Source organism: Calypte anna, chromosome 11 (assembly GCF_003957555.1).
Source record: "Calypte anna isolate BGI_N300 chromosome 11, bCalAnn1_v1.p, whole genome shotgun sequence".
Taxonomy (NCBI): Eukaryota; Metazoa; Chordata; class Aves; order Apodiformes; family Trochilidae; genus Calypte; species Calypte anna.
This window is the reverse complement of record NC_044257.1, coordinates 18,118,448-18,143,421: the sequence shown is the minus strand read 5'-3', so window position 1 is coordinate 18,143,421 and position 24,974 is coordinate 18,118,448. Positions and strand designations below refer to the sequence as shown.

Here is a 24,974-nt window from a genome sequence, read left to right as displayed (position 1 = left end):
ATTTCCAAGCAATTGAGCTAAGACCACACTCTTGTGACTGGGAGCATCACAGCTCAGAACAGGGATACGGCATCTTTAATGAGTCTGTATATTATCAGTGGGGAGAGGGGAGGGGAGAAAAATCAAGGCAGGCATATTACAAAGATGGTAGAAACAAACAATTTAAGTGACATATTAAAAAAAAAAAAAAAAGGAAAAAAAAAAAAAAGAATACATCCTTAGAGGCTGCCATTGCAAACAATGTTTGGGTTTTCTTTCTGTTTGTGGTTGTTTGGGGTTTTTTTCAGGTTTTTTTTTTTTTTTTTTTTTTTTTTTTTTTAACAGGGACATGTTGGAAGCTGGAATATACATCCTGCATTACAAAGTGCAAAGTACTACATGCTCAGAGCCCAAGCATGATGTCTGAAACAGTCCACAGCAAGATGTAAGAGACAAACCCACCACCCTCTCCCTCCTCTCTGGGCCATGCTCCAGTGCTCCTCCCCAGATGCCTTTGAAAACCAAGTTTTACCCGATTTTTCTTTATTTTATCATTATCCTAAGTGGATCAGAATCAAGCCCTCCCTCCCCAGTCCCTCCCCCCCAGTCTGCATCTTTGTGCATCCCTGTCTTTGGGACAGGATGCTGTAAGGAATGCTGCTCCATGGCCTGACAACCAGCAACCACCCAATTCCTGTTGCTGGAGGTGCCTGCAAATTTTGGGGGGCAATCCAGGTGTTTTTACCCAGCAGAAATGAGCTGGGAATTCCAAGGAGCACTGGGTGGTTTTCCAGCTTTGCTAAGGATTGGGGAGCAGCCTGGGGAGGAGGAGGAGGAGGAGGAGGAGGAGGAGTGAAGGCAGGAGGGTGGTGGGGTTGCTGCTCACACCTTGTGTTCCCTGTTTTCCCCCCCAGCCCCAAGGAATTCAGCCCAGCACCAGCTGCTGCTCTGTTGGAAAACAAATCAAAGGGGGCTCATTGCTCTTCTCCCAACTCCCCCACCTAGGCAGGGTTCAAGCCTTCCCTGGGCTTCTTTTCTCCTTCCCACAGCAACATCTCTCCATTTGCAAAAGGAGAAGGAAGACAAGTACCAGTTGCCTGATTTTGCTGCTTTTTTTTTTTTTTTTTTTCCCCATTTATCATTCAAGCTGTGGTGGATTGCCCTGGGAAACTCAGGCCTGGAGCATCCCAGGATCCATACAAACTTCAAACAAACTCTTTCCACCATCCACTCCTCTGGTCTCCACCTTCATTCTTGTTGTTATGATTTTACATTTGTTTTGAGGAAGGGGGGATGTGAAGGGGCAGGGAAATGGGGGTTTGTTTTGTTTTGGTTTTTGTTGGGATTCCTTCTCATCCTTTCCAGTGTTGGGGGGGCAGAGTGTTGATAGCATTTTGCCATGCCACACAGCATAGTGTTATACAAGCAAAGAATTTTGGCTAAAATCCAAAAAACATTACCCAGGAAAAAAGGCAAACTGTGAGTGAGACTCCATCATTTGTTGTTGTTCTTCTGTGAAAAGACTTGGAAATTGTCGTAGGACAGTTCGAGTTATGATTTATTTTTTTTTTCCCTTTTTTTTTTTTTTTTTGTTTTGTTGTTGCTGTTTGGTTTGTTTGTTGTTGTTTGTTGTTTGTTTTTTTTTGTTGTTTTTTCCCCCATTCATACATGTAACTGTTATTTCTGCAAACGAGACAGTCTTGAATTAGATGAAAAAGTTAATAAATAAAATGGCGACTCCAATATTTAGTAAGATCACCATGACTACCAGGATAGGAGCTGAGCCCTGGAAGAGAAAGAGAAGGAGAGGAGTTAGAAGGTGCCTTGAAAGCCTGGCTGAGGTTGCCTTGCAGCAGGGATGAGGATGCTGCAGGATCCACAGAGCAGCAGAGCCCAGGCAGCATTTTTACCCCCTCCAGCAAATGATCCTGAAGCTCCTGGTGACCCCCCCTGATTTTTTTCAGGCTGCTGCCCAAGTGAGGAAGGTGGGAATAAAGATCTTCCCCTTCGAGGTGAGCAAAGAGCAGAAGAAAGGACTGAACCCAGATATAAAAAGGTCCCCCCTGGGGTTTTTACTGAAGCACAGTGACCTCCTCGGGCAGCCCTACATTCTGCAAACAAAATCTCCCTCCTGTTTCACCAACAGAACTCACCTGGGCTGTGCCAGGATCCCTTTTGCTCCCTCCCCATCCTATTCCATAACCCACAGCATCCCTGGGGACACTGTCCCTCTTCTGCCTGGGTGACAGCAGGGTTGGACCCCTGCTTTTCTGAGCCACTTCAACGCTTCCTTTCCATCCACTTGCCTCAATATACCTACAAGTCTTGGAAAAGTTTCTGTTTAAATGGGATGTAAGTCCTGGACACACAGCCACTGGGTCCATTGATGGAGGCAGCAGTTGCTTATGGACTCCCCCATTTCATGGCCATAGGAAACCTGACCTTAAGAGAATAACTAAAATCAGTTCTTATCTGAGGGGGTCAAGGAAAAGGGGGGAAAAACCTGTATGGTATCATGCAGTTGTTTGGGGATGGTTTGGGGGAGGACATTTCCCACTCAACACCATTGCTTGTACTGGTGTCCCCATAATGGCAAAAGCTGGGCCAGATACAGTGCTCTGCTTTTGGGGAAAGCTTTAATAACCTTTGCTGAGGTTCTTAGAGACCCAATTAAGCTCTTGAGGACTACATGGAAACCACTGGAGCAACTCACATCCCTGCTGCCCCCTGCCAGACACCCATCCCAGAACCTTCCCACTGAACATGAAGGCACCCAGGACAACTCCTGCTGGACCTGAGGAGGATGTGGGACCCTGGAGGAGACCACTCAGCATCAGGACCTCAGCCAAGCCTCCAACGCATCTTTCTGCAGAGCACTGGGCAGAAAAACATCCCCCCTGCCACCTCGCCCCTGCCATCAAACATTGGCTGTCCTAAAGTGTTAACGTGGCTTGCATCAGGGTGAGCAAGTGTGTGTGCAGGTAGGTGGTAGCTATTTCTCAGAGGAGCTGGTAGCCTCATCTATTCTTGCTGCAGCAGAGCTGTGCCAGCTTTATTTGCCTGGAATGGTACAAATTTATTTTTTTATTTTATTTTTTTAGTAGGCTCCTGTCCTGGTGACAAAGCTCCCGTGGCTGTCAGGGTGGCACGGGGCAGGGGTGGGGGTGCCCTTTCTAATCAAATCCTTGTAACCACTCTGCAGAGATGCTGGAAAGAAAAAAAAAAAAAAAAAAATAAAACCAGAGCTCCTTGCTGGCCAGAGATCATTTCTCTTCTGAGCAGGCTGATTCAGTTCGCATTTGGGAGTGGGTGGGAGCGAGGATGCTGGAGCTTGCTGGAAAGGCAAATCTGTAGCTTAGCAACAGGGTCAAAGGAAGCCAAGCGCAGGGAGGGATTGCAGAGAGCCTCTCCTGGCAGCCAGGTATCCACGCCTGACTGCTTCCAGCAAATCTCTCCGCCTGCAAAGCCTTTCCAAAGGCAGAAACCACCCCCTTCTTGCCACTCCTACCCCCTCCCAATCCCCCCTCCTCTTCCCCGGGCTTCTCCGCTGCCAAACCCGGCGCTGCGCTGTTTGCATTTGGGGGGTTTTAGCTTCATTTCAAAAGATTATTGGGTTTTAGGATTTTTGAGCCCGCGTTAATATAATAACAGATTGGGAGTGATTATCCCTGCCATTGTTTCTCTTGGCAGGGCACCGCAGAGACACAGAAAGCCACTTGGGTCCCTCCACCTCGCAGCCAAGGGAGGACTTAAACAGCTTCCCTGGCTCTTGCACCAGCTCCTGTCCACTCCTCAGTTATTTCCCCTGCCAAAGCAGCAATCGCCCTTCCTACCCTGCTCTGCTCAGCCTCCTGGATCCTCTCAGTACCACCAAGGTATCCCAGTTGGATGCCAGCTGACATCAGCCTGGGATAATCCAGGGGCTGCTCTGACAAAAACAGGCACAAAGCAGGACTGGCTGCCTCTTTACTTTGAAGCTTTCCCCTCCCAAACCACGGACACTTTGGGATGGACCTGTGGGAAATGACAACCCCTTTAGGATTCCTCTTCAGAGGATGCTGCTGGGATGATGTCCAAGGATCCTTCTTTTGCCCAGCAGTGCCTCAAAGTCGTGCCCTCATCTAGGAAAAGGGGGAAGGAGTCAGCAAACTTCACAGCATGCACCTGGGGTCCTGTGCAGGGTGTTTTTGCTCACCTCCCTGGTTCCAGCTGTATCTTGCATCCTCCCTTCAATGCAGAGGGCAGGAGGAAAGGCTTTTTGCAAGCTTTTCCCCGTTTGCCAGCAAAAGCATCCCAGAACTAGGATGAGCAGGCAGGGGGCTCTGCAAACAGAGCAGCTCAAATCCCGGCTGTCTGACGACCCACAAATTCTGCTTCCTTTTTACAATTCCCTTTTTTTAACCCCTTCTACCCTGTGCTGACTCCAACCAGGGCTCTCCATGGCTGCTTCCCCTCCCCCCAAGGGACAGGGATCCGAGCAGGAGCTGGAGCCCTGCCTGTGGCAGCTGCTGGATAAGCAGCTTTGTGATGCTGAAGCTTCTGTTTTAACTCCAATTACAAATCCTGCTGCACTTCTAACTGCTTATATCTGGCTTATTTCTAACTCGTGAGGTCTTCCTGCCTTCACCTCTGCTCAGAGGGACACACTTGCCCTTTTCCCCTCTGATGACAAGGATGTCCTGGGATGTGTGTCATCTGTTTCGAAGAAGTCATTCCTGCCCAGTGCCCAGGCAGAGGATGGATGAATCATTTCTGGGTTTGTGCTTTGGAAGAGATGTTTTGCTGAGCCCAGCCTGGCAATAGGTCACTGGACTCCTTTTGGTTTTTACTCCAGGGCCAGGCAGCATTTTAGACCTAGCAGCTTGTACAACTCCCCATGCCACGTGCCAGCTCTCTAGTGCTGAAGAGAGAGAGCCACAGCCCTTGATCTGCAGCTTTGCATGGTGCTTCAGTAGTGTGGTGAGGTTTTACCTTGTCTTTGGCCTGCTTGAGACTTAGGAAAGGCCCCCCCAAATTCTGGAGGCTCTGGGGTGCTACAAAGCCAGAGGTGGAGCTGATTGTCTGAGCCTGGTTTGTGGGTAGCACAGCCTGCACACCTTTAATATTTTTATCTTTCTTTTAAAAGAAAAGAAAGCCACAACACTCTTTTTAGCCCTGCTAAAGCAGGTCCTCAGGAAGAGATTTCTTCAAACTCCCCTCCCTGTCCTGTCCTTCAGGAGCTGGGGCTCTGCTGTGCCTTCCCAGCACAAACCCAGAGCAGACTGGGAAGCAGCCACCAGTTGGCAGAGTCCCCTCAGCCAATTTGAGCTGTCTAAATGTTAGACACCTCGTCTGCACTAACCATCTAGGCTGGCTGTAGACACAAGTGATGTAAGATGAATGCCACCCAGAATGGTTCCCAGCCTGGCTCTGAGGAAAAGAAAAACTGAATCAGGCTCTGGTGTGCCTGAGCATCCCCCAGCACGTTGGGTGATGCAGATTTCATCAGCAAAACCAGGCAGCTCCGGGGCTGGGATGTTTTATTTGTGGTTTTGGTGGGTTTGTTGGTTGGTTGGTTTTTTTTGTTTGTTTCATCTTGTTTTGCTTTTTAATATAATAGAATCCCTGGGAGCAAAACACCTACCAGGGGTGGGCAACTTATCAGCTAGGTAAAAGTGTCCTTTTACCAACAGGGATAATCTCCAGGGGCTTTTAAGATTTCCTCCAAAGTTTAGAAAGCTGGAACAAAGCCCCAAGCCAAAGGAAACACTAAAATGTGAAGGAAAAAAAATAAATCCTTATGGCACAGGAGTAGTAGCAATAATGTTAAGTGTAGAAGTGAGGGGTGGAGGTTTCATCCAGCCTGGGGGGTTTGGCACACTGCAGCTCTGATGCTGCCCCCCACCACTGGCTGCACCTCCCTTTGGTTTGGTTTTAGCCTCTGTTAAGCCAAGGCTCTGCTGAGGAATACAAGGGACAGGTGGTTTACAAATGCAATTGTAGCCTAATTAATTGAAGCATTACCAGTCCATGATGATCTGTTATCACAGGGCACAAGCTCTGTGTCTCTGCCATGGAAACCATAGTGCAGGTTACCTAGGAATCCCTCTGGGATCTATTAAGTGGAATTTCCAAGGGCTTGGATCAGCAAAAACCCCATGTATGTGTGTATATATATATATATATATATATAGGTGTGTGTTGTTTTCCAGCCTCAGCACTGCAGAAAGTGCTTAAAACTTAACAGCTCTGTGACATTTGTGCTGAATTGTCATGTAATTGCCAGGAACAGGCTGCTGAGAAATGGTTAAGGAGTATTTAGGAAAAGAAACATAAGGGATTTGCTTGGCCTTCTCCAGTGGATTCCAGCATCTCCTGTGACTCGGGGAAGGGAGCCCAGGAGATGCTGGAAGTGCCCATGTAAGGGGAACAGGCACTTGGTACCAGCATGCAGCTGAGTGGGATGGGAAAACCTGCTTCTGCAGGGAAAAAATGGGGTAAAGTCAACAGCCAGGATTCATCCCAAGATGTTTTGTCACCTCTGGTTTAGTCCTCAAGTCACGGGTGCCCATGGAGCTGGGAGTGAGCAGGAAGGTTGGAGCTGTCTGCCTGTCTGTAAGATTTTGGGGGGGTTTTTTGTGGTCATTTGACCCCAACCTTCTCAAAGCTAGCTGTGGAGTTGGGCTCAAAACCCAAAAATGAATCCAGGATGATAGGAGCCAAGTCAGTCAGGGCATCTCTTTAGGCACATCAAAGGGGCCCTGAGATTAAAAGGGTTTTAAAAGGACCCTGTCACGTTCAACATCACATTTCTCTCTGAACAATATTTGCCTTGTGTTGTCACAAGTCATTCCTGCCACGTCTTCACATGAGATTAGAAGAAGAACAGCTCCCCTTTATTATTTGTTTTAAAAAAGACACACACCCCCCAAAACTCTTTGCTCTGCTCTGCAGCCCCCGTGGTGATGCTCAGACCTGGCTCATCTCTAGGGCTGTGATGCCAAGTGGGTGCCTGCAGGACTGATCCTGCTCCTTGTTCTCTTGTCTCTAGAGGTGATGGTGGTAGGGACACGTGTGTGTGTGTGTGTGTGTGTGTGTGTGTGTGTGTGTGCCACAGCCACTGGGATTTGGGGTCTGACCCAGCTGGGCTGAGATGGGAGAGAGATGGAGATGCTGGAGATGCCCGTGCCAGGAGCCCTGGGGAAGGCTCCTGATGGGGAAAAGAAAATCATGGAAAAACATGAAGTAAGGAGACCGAGAGGACTACAGGGATAACACCACAAGGAGGACAACCACAAAAATGTCCCCAGAGCTTTTCCCAGCAGGCTGGTCCAAAGGCAGATGGATGGGAGCATCTCAGAGCACAGCCTGGAGATGATACAGGTTCTCCACCCCAGCTCTGGGTGCCCTTTGGGACAAGAGGGAACATCCAGCTCCTATTTTTACCTCATTTTACACCCTCGAGGGCCAAAGGTGCCTAACCTGAGGTCAGACCCTCCAAAAATAACCTTTCAGCTGCTGGAAAAGGGAGCATCAAAGGGAGGTGGCATTTGAGGGACAAGTTGCCATGCTCTGTCCCCCCATCCTGGCTCCGTGGCAGCTGGGGCTGAGCCCCCAGCCCGGGTCCCCTCCCTCAGCCCTGCCTGCAGCTCTGGCAGCACCACAGGCTCTGGCAGAGCCCTGTGCTGCCTGCAGATTGGCTGCCTCCTCCTTGCTTTCCCCAGCGACAGCAAAACCTGCTCGGAATAATTTGATGGAAAATCCGCCCCTGGAGCAGGAAGCGAGCGAGGAAGATGCTGCAGCTGCTGGAATCCCTCCCTGCCTCCCCGGGTGGGTACCTGGAGGTGACCAGGGGACTCTCTGAGATCCCTAACCCAGCAGATGTCTTGCAAAAATCACAAAGAAGTGATGCTGATAGCAAACAGCTGAGATTTTTATCTGGCAGCATGGGACAAAGGAAGGAAATATCAGGGGGGGCTGGGGTGGGGTTTTGGGGGGATTTTTGGGGTTTTTTTGGCTGCTGCCCTACTGCCAGGATTTCTTGGTGAGAAGAGACAGAGGGATCTTAAAGGGCCAAGATTCGAGCCTACTCATATCTCTAGGGTGCCTTTAGTGAGCCCACAACGTGTCCCTAGAAGTCTCCATCTGAGCACCCGTGATTGCTTCTGCTAAATGAGGACAGGCAGATGGATCATGCTCCATCCCTGCCCCTGCTCACAGGCATGCTGAGGACCTCTGTGCCTAAAACACTCCTTTTCCCTTTTAGAAGCCACAGATATTCAGCACCTGCAGGAAAGGAGAGGTATTCTTTTTTATTCTTCTCTTTTTTTTTTTCCCCAACCCATTTTCAGGGCTGCGTTTTGTGCTGGTGGATAAAAGACTTGCAGGCGTTTTAGGAAACCTCTTTCCCCTTCCAGTGTTTCAACAACTCCTTTTTTTTTTTTCCTTTCCCATTTTAGATCTTCTCAAAGGCTCTAGGAAACTGTGAAGCACCAAGGCCCAGGTCTGAGCCTTGCACCTCCTAAGGCCAGCAGAGATGATGATGTTCAGCTAAGTCCCTTCAAGCCAACAACCCCAACCCAGGTCCTGGGTTCTGTTTTCCTCTGCCAGAGTGATGACAACTGATGTGAGTCTGTGCTGTGTGTGCAAGGGGTCAGTGCACACAGAGACACAGAAAGATCAGGTGGCTGTAAGTGTAATTGTCAAGTTTTTATATGCCTGGAGAGCCAGTTTGGTGACCCTGAAACCCCCAAGTCCCCTGATGGCAAACACTGAGCTGCAGCACTGAGGTTGTGCAGCAGCCTCAAGAAATGACCTTTTAAAGAGCAATTTTCAACAGTTGATGTGCAGCCCTGATGAAGGGGGATTCTGGGAGCCTCTTTTTAAGGGTCTGGTGAAAAATGATGGAGAAGAACCAAGTTCTGATAGATAGCTCATATAGCAACCTATGTGTCTGACTCCTCCACAGAATTCTGCATCCCCACCTGGGCACACATTGCAAGAGGCTGGACACCAAGGGACCCCTCCAGCTCTTCCAGCCTCATTTCTAAGACAGAAATCAAGAGAAGTGATCATTTTCAGACTGCATTTTGCAGGACCTGCCTCCCACCCCCTTCCTGCTGGCACTGCCAGGGGTGTGCTTGCTCCCAAAGCTTGAGCTGACTCTCCAATGCAGACCAAACCTCCTGGGCTCATTGATGGGTGTGTGTAAGAGCTGGTTTATGGCAGATTATTTTTAAAGCAAGCTGACCTGTGAGCACGACCTCAGTTCTTGCACAGAGATACTCCAGGTAGGGCAAAAAAAATAACCCTTTTCTGCTAAAAGCATCCCTCCTGTTCCTGGGCAGGCACCTTTCTGGTACAGCCCAGCTGCCTTGGAGATGAGAAACGCCCTTGTCAGCCAGCAGCTTCACAGATGGCAATGCTGCAGATCACCAGGGAGCCTGCTGCCATGCAAGCTGAAACAGTGTGGGCACACACGTGTGAACACACACACACACGTGTGCACACACACACACCCTGCACGCACACGCCAGAGCTGCTCCCTGCCTGCAGGCTGGGAGTGGGGAAGGATGGAGTGTTTCAGGTTAGCACAAGGAAATGGGGCTGTGGAGGACTTGGGGAGCTTTAGTTCTGCATGCAAAGATGCAGGGAGGGAGCAGGAGGCAGCAGGGGTTTGGCAGGACTGAGCAGGGCAGTGCCCCGTGGTGCTGGGCATGCACGGGGTGAGATAAATCCTTCCCCTTTACCCCTCCCCTCCTCCTCCTCTCCCTCCTCCTCCTCCTCCTCAGAGAGCCTGAACTGCTTTGAGATCCTTCCTGATCTGAGGATGATCAGAGGGATGGAGCATCCATCCTGTGAGGAGAGACTGAGAGAGTTGGGGTGATTCAGGCTGCTGAGGAGAAGGCTCTGAGGAGACCTCATTGTGGCATCCAGGGGCTGAAGGGGCTTCAGGAAAGCTGGGGAGGGACTTTTTAGGATGTCAGGGATAGGATGAGGGGGAATGGATTCAAACTAGAAGAGGGGAGATGCAGGTTGGAAATTAGGAAGAAGTTCTTCCCCAGGAGGCTGCTGAGACCCTGGCACAGGTTGCCCAGAGAGGTGGTGTCCCCCATCCATCCCTGGAAGGTTTTAGGGCCAGGTTGGATGGGGCTCTGAGCAATAATGGGAGGTGTCCCTGCCCATGGAGGGGGGTTGGACCTGGATGAGCTTAAAGGTCCTTTCCAACCCTGAAAATTCCATGATTCCTTGATGGCAGCTGCAGGCAAGGTCAGAGTGCTGGGCAGGAGGACAAATCCCTGCACCTCCCCTTCCTCTCCTCCACCTCCTTCCCTCTGACCCCCTCCCTGCCAGGCCCCATGGAGTGACACCCAGTGAGCACGGTGCACTTCTTGCTAGAACAAATTGTTGCTGGCATTGTAGGTTATTTAAATCCCCATATTATCTCTTCCTCTCTATTACATTAGCTTCCTCCCAAACCTTCGCCATCTGTTCCACCCTCGGTTATGAATGTGAGAAAACTGAACATGCTGCTTCACAGCTACAGCACTTAAAAAGGATGATGTGCATCCTGATGGCTTTTCTGTCAGCCTTTCCAGGCAGGCTCTGCCCCTTCTTGGGTGCCCAGGATTCGGCCCAAACCTGCAGTAATGTTACACCCCAGCAGTGCCTGGTTACCTCCACCCAGCACCCCAGGGCAAGACCTCCTGCCCAAGCTCTGGAGCATCAGGAACGTGTCCAGCTTGGGCTGGGTGGGAAGAGACACCAGAAGGGCTTCTGCCAGCCATTTCCCTGAAGAGAAATGATGGTTTCATTCCTCCTCTGGGACCTGTGTCTTTCCCACCTCCCTGCCACCCCGCGAGGTCACATTACCAAAGGTCCTGGAGCATCCACAGGCAGAGCAGGCTTGGTGTCCATGCAATTGATGGTTGGACTTGACCTGCAGGGAGCTCTTTTCCAACCTTAATGACTCTATGAATTCCTGCTGCTGCTTTTTCCCCTCTGTCAGGCCCCTAATGCTGCCTGCCATTTCTCTTGTGCTTCACAGCCACCTACACCAGCAGGTCCAGACAGCTCGGTCTGGACTCTTGTGTGCCTGTCTGTGTGCTCAGCAGGATGTGCTCAGGGCTGGCTTCACTTGTAGCTCTCTCTTCTTCTTCTGGAGCAGCAAGAAGTGTCCTACAATGAGGTCCTCTAGCAAGCACCCTGTGTTCAGCTCATCTGAAATGCTGCGTGGGGGCTTCCAAGCCTGCGACGAAGCTTGAGGGAGGAAGAAGAAGCCAGAAAGCTCCAGGGCTGTGTGTGGGGGTGATTCCTCCACATCCACAGCAGGGACAGAGCTGCTGGTTTTGTCCTTTCTGCTGCTCGGGGGCTGCAGATGTCCTTGCCCACCCGTGGGACACTGCTGCTCTGCTGCCCAAGCTGTGGGCAGGTGCTGCAGGAGCAGGGACCACAGAATCACAGAACTGTCATGGTTGGAAAAGACCTCTAAGCTCTCCAAGTCCAACCATCAACCCAGAAAACCCCACCATGCCCATGGGAGCATGTCCTGAAGTGCCTCACCTACACCCCCTTTGGACACCTCCAGGGATGGTGACTCTGGGCAGCCCATTCCAGCCTCCTGATTACTGAAATTCTTCCCATCTCTTCTCCAAACTAAACCAAACTAAATCCCAGCTCCCTCAGCCTCTCCTCAAGGACTTGTTCTCTCGACCTTTCACCAGCTTGGTCGCCCATCTCTGGACATGCTCCAGCAATGTGATGTCCTTCTCGTAGTGAAGGACCCAGAACTGGACACAGCACTCGAGCTGTGGCCTCACCAGTTCCAAATGCTGCAGGTATGGCAGCTGTGACCACACTTGACATGGTCAGCATGGTGACAAGGCCAGTGCTTCACCAGGCAGTGCCATCACATCGTGGCAGAGTGACCAAGAGCTGCTGCAGGCTGACACAATGCCCAGCTACCAGAATTTAAGCCCTGATGTTACAAGAGGGTCCCACCACGTGTGAAGTTCTGCTGCCACAACCCACCCACAAGGCAGCATCACCAACACCTTGCTTAATTCTGCAGCTTTTCCACCTTTTGTAGGTGGATGCTCCAAAGCCCGGCAACAGATGGAATTATCGGCAAAAGGAACTCAAGCCTTGCAGCTTGCATCCTCCAGTGAAAAACCTGCAGTTCCCACCAAGATCCTGAGGAGAACACCCCACACCAGCTTCCAGCAGATGCTATGGGTGAGGCAGGATCCCACAGCAGCTCTGCACCAGGTTTCTCAGCCAGGTTTCAAGACACAATTTAGGCAACTCACCGTATTGGATTTGAGCGCATCCCCATTGTCCTCTTCGGATTCTAGTGCAACAGGTAAAGATTTCTGTGGTGGGGAGAAGGTTAAGTCCCACCTTAGTAGCCGAGGTTCAGCTTTGTCCCCGAATCTCAGGTTTTCCAGTTTCTGCACCGTGGGCTCAGCAGAGGAAGCTGGCCTGAAATTCTCTTTGTTCTGGGACTTAGACCTCAGTCTCTGAACCCCGAAGCTCCGGTCTTCCCCGCGGTGGTCATCGGCCACGCTCCTGCAGGGTCCCCCTTTGCTATAGTGTCTTTTTTGGGTGTGAACCTCTTGCATATAAGAATCCATCCTCATGAGGGGCTTCATCTCCATCTCGTAATTGCTCATCTTCTCCTCATCCAGCTCGAGCAGTTTGGAGCTCCCTGAGCTGTGGTTGTGGGACCTGTGGTGGGAAGTCCAGGAAACGGCGGCCGGGGAATCTGTCCACCTCTCTCTCTGCTTGTGGTTGGAGGCCGAGTGTTTGTGTCCTCCACTCCGACCTCTGTAATCTTCAGGGACAGAGGCTGAGCCCAGCTGGCCGCTCCTCAGCGTCCCACTCCTCACCCCACGGGTCCCCCCAACCTTCTCTTCACCCCAGCTGTTGGGGCGCAAGTAATCCCCGCCGCGGCCCTCCAGCAGCATCTGGATCTCCCCACCCCTTTCTTCATCCACCGAGACCTGCCTGGAGAAGTGAGCACTCTTGTTCCTGCAGGAAGGAGCCAGGGGAGGGGTGGAAGAGGGGCTGGCAGGGAAGCTCTGCAAGGGGCTGTCATCAGGGGTCAGGTCGGACGGGGTGGTCCCTTTGCGGTAGAGTTCGGGGCTCTCTTGTTGGAGAGGGGTCCCCGTGGAGAGGACCTCGATGTCATCGCTCGAGTTCTGGCGCTTGGGTCTCTGGCATTCGAGCCCTTTTTTTATTGTATTTTTTGGTTTTGTGCAGTCGTGAAGAGAAAAAGAGAGAGAGAGAGGGAGAGAGAAAGGCGACAGGGTTATTTCTATCCTGTGGGTGCCCACCGGGTTCCTCATCTCAAAGAAGGGGGCTGGGAGGGGTAGGGACCAGCAGGGCAGGAGGAGGGCAGCAGGAGTGTCACACAATGGACAGCTTCTTGCCACCAGGCCAAGAGAAAAGGCCTCGTTGGTTTTACACCAAGATTGATATCACCTCCAGGACCTGCAGACAGGTTTGGCAGCAGCTGCTGGGGCATTCTGCACCAAGTGTGTTTCTCCACTCTTGGAGACCCCGGTGCTCCCAACCCTTTTAGAAACCACCTGGCACCACTATACCTCTTGGAGGATCCATCTGACCACCTTATTCTTTCAGCTCCACACCCATTTCTCTGGCATGAGAGGGGAAATCAGAGATGTGGTTGCTGGAAGCCAACGCTCACCTCATACCCCGAGCTGCTGGGACCACCCTTTGCCTTCACACCCCCCCCCCGTCCTGGGGTGAGAAACACATCAGCTTTGTGGCTGCTCTGTATGGAACCTCACCTTGAAGGTTCAGGGGGAATTGGTGCCACCTGGGTGGATGTACAAACCCCTACAGACAAGGAGAACAAGGACATTTCTTGGGGGATGTGATGCAGAGCACAGGGGTGGTCATGCCTCACACCTTCAGGCAGGAGCAAGGTGGTTTGCTCAGGGCTACCTGAGTGCTGGATCTTGTCTTTATCTTTATCTTATCTTTGAGCCCAAAGGACACCTCAGACAATGTCTCCTTGGGGAGGGGGACTTTAAGAGTGGTTGAGTGTCTTCTGCAGGAGGTGACCAGCTGGCAAGAATCACAATTAGAAAACCTGCCACTTATTAATTATTGATGCAACAGCAAATTATTTCCAAGGGGGTGCAAGCTAAGAGTGCTTAATTCTCATTTTCCCCTCTCCAGGCAGAGCTTTTCCCAGTGAAATCCATGCTAAATCGTGTGAATAATTTGATAAATACATTAACTGCCTAATGCCCCCAAAATGCAGCTCGTTGCAATTGCCAGGGCCAGACAGGAAACGAGGCTCAAAAAGGAAGAACTCAGTTTCTTGCCAGGGTTTCAAAAGAAATGCTCTGGAGCTCCTGCTCTCATCTCTTCACTTCTGCTGAGTAATTTTTAATTTAAATTTCTTAATTTGCCACTCCTGGGATGTGCCTCCACCCCCAGCTGTCCCCATGTCCTACCACAAGATGGTCCAGCTACAAGGGAGGAGGTAAATAGTGGGGAGACTGCTTGGGAATTTTTTAATGGAATTTTTTTATTGGAATTTTGCTTTCTAAGGATTGTCAGTTCGTTGGTTTGGGGTTTTTTTGTTGGGTTTATTTATTTATTTATTGTATTATTTGCCACAGAAAAACCTCTGTGTGTTTTGGGACAATGCTCACTCTGCTAGTTCAGTTTTAATTTGTTTCCTGTGTCTCTTGTTTGTCTGGGGGGAAGGGGAGGTAATGAACCTTCTGGGATTTATCTCTGTCCCCCCTCCCAGGCAACTGGGAAATTGTGATGAAGGAAAAAGGTAGAGCCAACCCCTCCTTTTCTTTTTTCTTTCTTTTTTTTTTTTTTCTTCAGAATAACAGTCCCTGGGGAAAAATACAGACTGATTTTGTGGCTGTTGTTGAGACATTCCCATTTCAGCTCTCCTCCAATATCCCAGGTGGGAAATTGAGGCTTGGGGACGGGGGGGGGAATAACCCAGCTTCCTATGAGGATGCTGTGAACCCAACTACTGGAATGGGCTCACCCAAGACTTGGAGTGACCCTGCTCACCCCAGGCTGGAGGTGCAGGGTCTTGAGAGCTTCCCACCAGCTCTGAAGAGCCCCAAAGCCAAGCTCCAGCAGCCACAGCCTTGCTCCAGCACCATCTCTCCATCCCCATCCCTCCCCAGCACCTCCAGCCCCACCATGGAGGTGAGAAAGCCCGAGATGCTCCAGCATCCTCCCCAGGGAACACACTGCTCTCCTCCTACATCTTCCCCACCTGGTCCTGCAATGAGCTGAGCTGATTCCTCCTCTCCAGGGGTTAAACCCCTAAGGTCTGCAGCCTCTGAGAGAGGCTCCTGGATGAGCAGGGGTCACTGCTGATGGGGCACAGCCACCCCACAGGAGCCCCAGGAGGATGGGGGTGTTTCCTTGCAGAGAAACCCAACAGATGCCCCAGGGCTGTCTTGGTGGTTTTTGACACCCGAGGCTGTGCAAGGATTTATTCAGAGCTAAAATTAGTGGTGGAGCACGTGGTGTTCCTGGAAGAAGGGTTGTGAGGGGGTGAAGGAGGATGCAGAGCCCCAAACCTGGGTTACCAGCAGGACTGAGGCTGTGGTGTCTGCAAAGCCCAGGATGTGTCCCCTGGTGCTGAGGGGACCCTTAGGACACACACGTGGGATGTGGGAGCAGTACTTGCAGCAGCACCCATGGTGCTGTTAAAGGGGTCACATCCAGCACCCATAATGGTGTTGAAGGGGGTCATGACCAGCACCTCTGATGCTGCACAAGGTGGGCACATCCTGCACCCATTAAACCACTGAAGGGGGGCACATCCAGCACCCATGGTGCTGTGCAAGGGGAGCACGTCCAGCACCCATGATGCTGCTTAAAAGGGGTATATTCAGCACCCATGATGCTTTCTAGGGGGGGTACATCTAGCACTCTGGATGCTGAGCAGGGGGGACACATCCTGCACCCATGATGCTGTTTAACAGGGACATATCCAGCACCCTTGATGCTGAGCAGGGGGGACACATCCTGCACCCATGATGCTATTTAACAGGGACATATCCAGCACCCATGATGCTTTTTATGGGGGGCACATCCAGCACCCTGGATGCTGTGCAAGGTGGGCATATCCAGCACCCATTAAGCTCTTTAAAGGGGCCACATCCTGCACCCATCCATGCTGCTGTTTAAGGGGAGCAGGCACAGCATTCATTATGCTATTTAAAGGGGGCACATCCAGCACCCATTAAGCTATTTAAGAGGGGCACATCCAGCACCTCTGCTGCTGTTTAGAGGGGGCACATCCAGCACCAGCATCCAGACCCAGGGGCTGTGGGGTGGCACTGATGCTCCCAGCCATTCCCTGCCTGGCTCAGCCCACAGGCACTCCCAGCTTTCCCCCCGTGGCTGGGCTGCTGTGTTTGTTTTTTAATGTGCTCTAAGTGGAAGCTCCTTCCCTGCTCTTCACTCACACACAACCCACCCAGACGTGAGCACCAGGAACAGGAGCCCCAACACCAGTCAAGCACCATGTCCCTGTCTAGAAGCTTGTAAAAAATGTATCACCTAAAAATATCTTTTCAAGAGGCGATTTAAAACGGCCAAGTCTCTGGGCAAGTGGAAATGGAGATGAGGAATATCTCAGGGCTGGAGAAGCCCATGGGACTCTGCAGCCCTGTGAGAAAGCTCAGATCTCTGATATACAAATTGGAGGAGAAAATGCTGAGGGGTGTGGGAAGAGGCTGCACCTTCTCCCAGTGAGCAGAGAGATGCTCAGCACCCCAGAGCCCACCCTTGGGTGGCTGTGTCTGGGGGTGGGGGGAGATGCTTGGCTGCATGGCCCAGCTCCAGAAGGTTCATGGCTCATGGGATGCCCCTGTGCTGTGGTGAAGTGAGGACTTGGGCCAGGAGATGCACTGAGCCCCTTTTCCCCTGGCTTGTGGATTGGAACCATCACCGTGAGTCCCTGACACCAACCCCTGGAGCCAGTGAGTAACTCCATTTAGAGAGAAATGGGGAATGGAAAGGGGAGAAAACACTGAGAGATGCCTCCTGATGAGGGCTGGGTATAAGGAAACTTCAGAATCAAACCACTCACCTATATTAATTACTCTCTTAATTATGGCTGTGGAGCCTCCCAACCTCACTGGCAGCAGCCCCTCCAGGGTGGGTGCAGCCCATGTGGGGTGAATCCTCCTCATGTGCCCCCTGAAGGCCACTGCCTGACCACAGCTTTCATGGAATCAGACTGGTTTGGGTTGGGAGGGACCTCAAGGCTCATTTAGTTCTGGTCCCATGGGCAGGGACACCTCCCACAGCCCAGGTTGCTCCAAGCCCCATCCAACCTTCCACACTTCCAGGGATGGGGCAGCCACAGCTTCTGGGGGCAACCTGGGGCTCAGCACCCTCACAGGGAAGATGATGGGGGGGGGGAAAGAAGAACCCCCAGGCAACCCTCAAGTTCCCCAACACCTCTGCACACACATGGGACTGATTTGCACACCCAGGTGATGGATTGATGATGTCCCAGTGTGTGCCACCCCAGCCCTGCAAGCCCCAGCCTTCAAAAGAAATCATGAACCATAAAAAAATAAAAAAAATCAGTGCCCAACTCTGGAATCATTTGTGTTTTGCTTTTGGAGCCCTCCTGGGGTTTTTTCTGTGCAACCAGTAAGGACTCTAAACTTGAAAAATGGGAATATTTTGGTGGGAGAAGAGGAATATTGAAAGCTTTGTGTTTAAACCCTCCAAACACTGATGTCAGGGGGTGGCTTCCCACCCCAGGAGTCCCAGTCAGGACCAGTAGCTGTGGGCACCTCCCCGTCATTCTGGGGTCATTCTGGGGGGGTTTAGGGTCCCTGAGCAGGGCAGAGAGTGTCAGGGGGCCAAAGCACTGACCGTTCTCCCTGTGCTGGAAGGAAGGTGAAAACTCTTTGGCAGTGATCCTGGCGATCCGTGCTTCCTCCTGAGCTTTCTGTGCCGCTGTCACCGCTGCCTCCGCCTTGGCCCTGGAGTGAGAGGTCCTGGGAGAACCAGAGAGAGAAGGATCAGAAGGAGTCAGCAGCTTCCCAAGCACGGGGAAACTCGGATTTGCCCCTACAAAAAGCCCCTCTGGATGTGGGGGAGGAATTGGGGCTCCTTAAGGTGATGGGTAAGAGGTCTGTGAATTGCTTCTGGGTCTGCAGGCTGCCCAGGAGGTTGGGAATATAAAGAAAAATAAACATATTTATTTAAATTTTAATTTAATTTAATTAATTTTTATTATATTTATATTTGTATTTATATTATTTTTATTTTTAAAGCACCCATCACCATACTGACAAACATCCTCGAATATTGATAAAAAGTCTTTAGAACCCCTCTGACAGCAGAGGGAAGGACAGGAGGCAGCCTGGTAGCACCTCAGCATTTCAGTTTCCAACCAAAGAGGGACAGGATGTTTTGTCCCCCCAGGATACATCCCCCTGCAGCAGGTTGGGCCCCTCCATCCTGCATCCCTCCACAGGAGACCCTGACAGAGCAACCAGTGTAAAACTGCTGGGTTGGGGTTTTTTAATCCTCATTGTAAAAGGGTTGGGGGTTTTTGTTGTTGTTGGTTTAGTTTGGGTTTTTTTTAACCAAAAGGATTTGCTTTTGGGTGAAAAAATGAAGATTTCCATGCATAAAGTGCTGCATGTAAATACCAGCAGGGGTTTGCCATGGGTGCCACCTCTATCATCCCTCAGCACACCTTTATCAGGGCATTTTTCTCCACTCTGGGTGGTTCTTTGGACTCTTGTGTTTGATGGGATTTCAGCCCATCCCTCCAGATTTACACCCTCTCCCACAGCCCCTCTGGAGCATCTTTGCCCCTTCCCTTTAGCACTTTAAGCCCTCTCCCTCCTCCCCCTCCCTGGGTAGCAGGCAGCATTATAAATAGCTCAGCTGATTTCTTTTCCCTCCAAACCCAGGCCCTCCACCACCTCCTTTAATCATGAGTTTGGTTTGGTTTTTTTATTTTTATTTTTTTATCATCATTTTTTCTGCTGCTTTCTGAATTCCCTCTAATTTCTCGACAGCTGCTGGGTGGGGAGAGCCACTGCTGAGAGGCTCCTAGAAATGGAAAATAGGGCTGGGAACGTGCCCAGCTTCCCATGGGGCTGCACAAACCTGGGATATAAACCAGGATGTGCATCTGTCTGGGACACTGTCACCTCTATGAGCACGGGAGGAATGCCTGCTCCCTGCTCCCTGTCACTTGTTTTTAGGAGCTGACAAGTTTTCCTTGGCTCTAATAAGAGCTTTATTTATATAAATGGAGGAGGTGACAGGGGTGACCTTTTCTTCTGCAGCTCATGAAGGTGGTGGAGGGGCTGTGGTGATGCTGCTGCAGGTCCTGCGGGTCCCCCAGGACTGATACAACCAGAAAATTGGTTTAAAATCCATTTTTTTCCCCTCCCTGCTCTCCAGCACTCGCCCTGCTCCACACAAGGTAAGAGGAGTGGGCAAGCATCTTCCAGCCCCAGCCCCTGGTGGATATCCCAGCCCAGCTCTTTTTAGGACGAGCAAGGATGCTCTGGGCAGAAGCTGCAGCAAACTGGTCTTGGTTTGGGCTGGTGGGGAAGGCTGGGGTGTGAGAGGGGCTGAGGAGAACACCCCAGTGCCAAGGATGGGGCCACTGGAGGCTCCAAATGAAGCTGCTGGCTCTCTGAGGCTGTTAAAAAGAGCTGGCATCTCCCAGGGAAGCTTCTCGGTGCTCTGGATGTCAGCTCCCAAAGATCCTCCATCCCTCTATCCCTCTGCTATCTCCTGGAACTGGAACCAGTTCAGAGAAGGGACTGTCCCTCCCATCCTGCAGGACATTTCTGGAGCTGGCTGCTGGTCCCTGCTGACTTGATACAAAGGGTTAATTAGGTTTGGGAGTGCCAAGGCACCTGAACACAGCAGGATTACCCACTCCCCTCCCTGGAGATGCAGCCAGAGGCATGGCATGGCACTTATCCATCCCTTCTTGCCAGGGAAGGGGGTTGGAAGCACTGGGAAGCAGCTTGTGCCACTTCCAAGGGCCCTGAGGACACAGGGAGGTGGCTCCAGAGCAGGAGGTTTTGCTTGTAGACCACACAAGAAGCCCCCCCCTTTGCTGTCCTCTCCTCTCCAGCACTCATCACCTCCGTTTTTTCACCAAAAAGAGTCCAAAACTCCATCCCTGGAGGAACAGATGGATTTCCATCCCTGGAAAAATCACTCCAGCAACTGCAGGACCAGTCCATGGACTCCAAGCTCAGGCAATGAGGAAGAGCAGCAAGCAGGGGCTTTGGCTCAGAAAGAGTTAAATCCCAACCACAATAATTAAAGCTTTTTCCCATCTAAAATACACTCAATACCCCCAAAGAGGATCTGATGCTGAGGAGCAGGCAGGCTCAGATGTCTGTAATGCTCTCTAAGATGCTCAGAGGAGAGGCCCCACCAGATGAAAAGCAGAATTATGGTGATCTGGATGTTGCAGAATAAAAATACAGAACTATTCCCAAAGAAAAGCAAGTAATCCAGTTAGTGCTCGGGTGATTTCTGTCACATCCTGAATTTACCAGCTGCCTCTCACACATCTCTGCTGCTCGTAGCTAAATCCTCTATTAATTGCTGGGGTTTCTTTCCTGGTATAAAAGGCTTTCTCCAGGATGCATAGATGGGGACTGAGCTCATCCCCCTGCTCCTCCTGCCCTAAGCACTGACATCAAGCTTTAAGGCCAGAGATGCTGTCCTGGAAACCCCACTCAAAGCTGAAGCCTTCCCTATGGATTCCTCACAGGTGGAGGAGGAGGTTGGGGATGCTCAGGGGTGGAAACAACTAAAGAGATCCCCTTGCATCACCTCTCCATGGTGTCCTCCATCCCATAACGAGCCCACTGGAGAAAAGCTTTGTGTCCATGGTGCTCTTCCCACCTTATCTCAGCTGATTAGAAGTTTGCAGAACCACTGAGGTTGGAAAAGACATCTAAGATCATCAATCCACACATCAACCCAACACCACCACATCCTGAAGTGCCCCATCTGCTTTCTTTTTTAGACCACCACCCCCTTGTGCATCTCCTAGAAGGTTCTCCTCTGGGGTTCTCCTGCTATCAATGGGATTACAGGGATTACAGGATCAACCCATCCCAGGGTGCTGGAGATGGAGAGCTCTCTGAACATCAACACACCCCAGCTCTGAGCAACTTCTGGGGATGGCCACAGCCTCCACATCACATCTGGGTGCACTTCACCAGCCAAGCTGCACTGGGGGAAGGTGTTCCAGCAAGAATGGGGCTGATGGGGTGGGGGGGGTTTAGAGTTCTTGAGACCCAAAGGTCCAGTTTGGCTCAAGGCTATGCTGGGAGTGGCTTGGGATATTTTTTTTAATTTTTTTTTTGCCAAGCTGACTCACTCCTTGCCCAGGCAAGTGGTCAAACTGGCAAGAAGAGCTGGCAGGAGGCAGGGAAAAAATCCCAACCCACCAAATTTCTGTAAATATTTGCAGATTTCTTGTGATTTGGCCCAGGACTGACAAGGCAAAAGGTTAATACCTGGAAGTGGTAATGCCAAGGTTATCAGGTCCTGTAAGAATCTGGAATAAAGTGAGTTACAGGGAAGGATTTGGCTTTTTAGGAAGGTGACTCTGACCTGGCTTTGTGTGAGCCTTTCTGCAAGGGGTTTCTGCTCCACATCTGCTGCTTGGGGGTGGTTTAGCCAAAAAGGGGTGAACTTGCAGCAAAAGCTGGGGCTCCTGGTGCTTTCATGAAGGAAGAAAAGCAGCAAAACTGAAGCCAGGCAAGGTTTGAGTGGGGTTTGTGTTAATAAACTGCTTGGGCAGGAGAACAAGTGGAGCAAATTGCTTTAAAAATTAAGCTTGAAAATTAAGAGAGAGTTTGAGGGCCACCAGAAACTCTTCAGGAGTTGTGAGTGATGCCTCAAATTGCAGCTGGTGTCACAAGAATCCTCCCTTTGGGATCCTTTCCTTCCATCCAACTTTCTTTGAGCACGGTGGTAGTGCCAAGGGTGAGCTGGAACCAGAGGAGGGACACATCATCCTTCTTTCCTTTTCCTTATTCCTTTTTTTTTTTTTCCTTTTTTCCTTTTCCCTTTTTCCTTTTCCTTTTTTCCTTTTTTCCTTGCATTCCTACATAAAAACCAGGCTCAGGCTCTTCTTCAGCAAAACCAGGGAGCAGCCCCTTGGAGCAGAAGTCTATCCAAGGCCAAAGGAAGTTACATGCTGTATTATTTGGGGTTTAAATGCCTCAAAAGCATCACTTGGGCTCTAAGATTTCTGCAAAAGAAAGATTGCTTTCCAGCATCCACAAGGCAGCTCCTGCCAGGGGATTCCCATTCTTTTGCAGGCAAACCCTTCAATGTCCCTGTGAACTCACAGTGGGATCCAGGCTTGACAGGGAAGTGTGAAAATGCTGCTGGGATCTTACCACAGGGATGAAAATCCCCAACCCTCCTCCATCCCATGCTGGGACCTGATGGAAACCTCTCCAGAGAGTCCAGGAGCACACAATCCCTAAGCCCTTTGGCTCAGTACCAAGGACTCTTTGGCTTTAAATCTTTCCTACCTTGATTTTATTACCTACAAATCAACCTTCCTGCAAGGGAGCTCCAAAAAAACCCAAAAAAACCCCACAAAAAACCAACCAAACAAAAAAAAACCAAAAAACCCCCCAAAAAACCCCCAAGCTCCTGGTAAACACAAAAGGGTTTGATGTCTTCTCCCCCATGTTCTGCATTTTGGGACAGATGGATCAAACTGTCCAGAGCTTAGGAATGAAGTAAGAAAGTTGAGGTCAAAAGAAAATCATTAAAATTATTAGAAAAGCCTTTTTCTGTGCAGCTTTTGAAACTCCTAGGACCAGATGAGAAGAGAAAACCTCCACAGTCCATCTCTTGATGGAAAAAAATGGAAAGGTGTGGCAAGGATGGAGTTAAGCAGTCCCTGAGCTCATCCTGGGACATAACCAAGAGCCTCAGGTTTTCCTGAGGGGCCAGGCTGGCTCCACAGCCTTCACTTTGTCTCTCAGGTCAATATGGAATCAGGCAGCTTTTGGTTTTGTTGTGTTTTTGTTGAGGTTTTTTTTTTCTGTTTCATTTTTTTGTGGTTGTGTTTGTTGGGGTTTTTTTTAATGCATGCTTATCCTCCTCCAGGAGGGATGTTTTCTCCCTCCATTACAGGGCCTCATGTATTTTTCAGATGGCAAAATTCAATTAAAACCCGGGCACAGTGGGAGAAAACACTTCAGGAGAAATTCAGGGAAGAGAATTTGTGGGGTTTTTAAGACTCTTTGCTCTTCCCTCCAACCCCAGGCCTGTTGTTTTGCACTCAGGAAGCACTGGGATGCTCTCAGTCCAGGGAGGAGGGCATGAAAAAAGAGATTTTTCAGTCCACGTGCAAAATCCAGGAGCCCCTCAGCCCTATTGACTTGCTGGGGGTTATTTTATAGGATCCAGAGCAGGATCCAGCCCTGAGTGCATCAAGCTGAGTAGCACCAAGCTCCACAGAACCCAAGTCCCCAGTGATCCATCCCCCAGTGATCCTTGATCCATCAGATCAGGTTGATCAGTCTGATCTGATCAACCTGATCTGATGGATGCCAGGAACCCAACCCCAGCAGTGATGGGGAGAGGGTAAGCACTGCTGCATCCCCCTCCAGGGCTCCCTGATGGGGAAGCAGAGGTGTTCCCAGCTCCCAGAAGTGCTGGTGTGGGATTGATGGATGCATCCAGCACCAAGGAGGGATGGAGAGGTGAGAAAAGGCTTTGCTTGCTGGGAGCTGAAACCCTGCCTGCAAGGAGGGGAGCTTTGGCTGCTCTTCTTCCATGGGACAAATTGGGAGTGAATTATTAATCAGTGCTGCAGACTGTCTGGCTTCTGCCTCTGATGTAGGGCAGGGCTGGGAGAGCTGAGCTCTGCCTCTCCCTGCTGCTCCCATGGTCTGGGGCTCAGCATCCTTCATCCCACACCTAGCACCTCTCCAGCCCCCCCCAAAAAAAACCCCAGTGAGAAACCTGACTGCAAGGGCTGGGCTTTAGGTGAGAGCCAGGGCCAGGCTCTGTCTAGACATTTCCTTCAGGGAGTGGGGAGATGGCAGCAATTAACAACCTGTTTGTTATTTGCCTTATCTGGCATTTATTGCCCCGATAAAACCCGCTCTTAATTCCAGGCTGAGCCCTTTCACAGCTCTCCCTGCTCGGTTGTTATTGCCTGGAGTGATTTGTGAAGGCAGTAATACAGTGCCTGTACTCAGGGGGTGGAATATTAGACACACCAATTAGCTATCTGGGCATAAATTCCCATTTACCTGCTTATCATGAGCCTCTTTGCCCTGCCTGATGCTTCTGCCTTGCTTTTTTTTCCTCCACACCCCATCCTCCCCTTCCTATTGCTGGAATTTTTAAGAGGAAAAGAAAAAACCAAACAAACCAACAGCTAAAGTGACCTCTGACATGATGTAATGCAGCCCAAAGTGTCTGTTTGGGGTTTTTTTTGCAGCCCAATAGAAAGCAGGTGCTGTGCATAGCAAAAAAGAAAGCCTGGTTTCCCCATGCCTGCTGCCTGACTTCCCAGCTCTGGGTGGAGATTTTGGGATGGGAGGATGGAGAATCCCTTGCCTGAAACCTTCCACCAGAGAGACAGCAAAAGGGAAGGGTTGGGATAGCACTGGGTAGAGGGAATGGTTGGTGCAGGCTCTGAAAAAAAATTGCTCTGAAAGTTAAAATTTCAAGAGGAAAGTTCTGAATTAAAAGAAAAAAAAATTAAAAATAGTGAAACTTTTTAATCCTGAAAACCCCACCTTGTTGTGGTGGTGTTATTGCCCCAAAAACTGAACTATAGAGAAGGATGGATGGGAATAAAAAGCCCCCAAAATGGGTTCCCCTGTGATTTTCCACTGGGAAATGTTATGTTATGGGGAGAAACCACCCCCAAACCAGCTGGGAGACCTCGTGGAGAGCAGGTGCCCATCTCCCAACTGGGGTATAGCAGGAGTGGGGTC

The 24,974-nt window shown here is 50.6% G+C and overlaps 1 protein-coding gene across 1 annotated transcript in view; it reads right to left on the bottom strand.

Moving 5' to 3' along the window:
- Window positions 1-1,565: 1,565 nt before the first annotated feature.
- Window positions 1,566-24,974, bottom strand: part of JPH3 (junctophilin 3) — a 51,384-nt gene continuing 27,975 nt past the window's right edge. The window contains exons 3-5 of the mRNA XM_030457652.1: window positions 17,869-17,993; window positions 12,267-13,186; window positions 1,566-1,765 (exon numbers count right to left, since the gene is read on the bottom strand). Coding sequence (XP_030313512.1) covers window positions 1,685-1,765; window positions 12,267-13,186; window positions 17,869-17,993 — 1,126 coding nt within the window. The 3' untranslated portion in view covers window positions 1,566-1,684. The remainder of the gene's footprint in view (window positions 1,766-12,266; window positions 13,187-17,868; window positions 17,994-24,974) is intronic.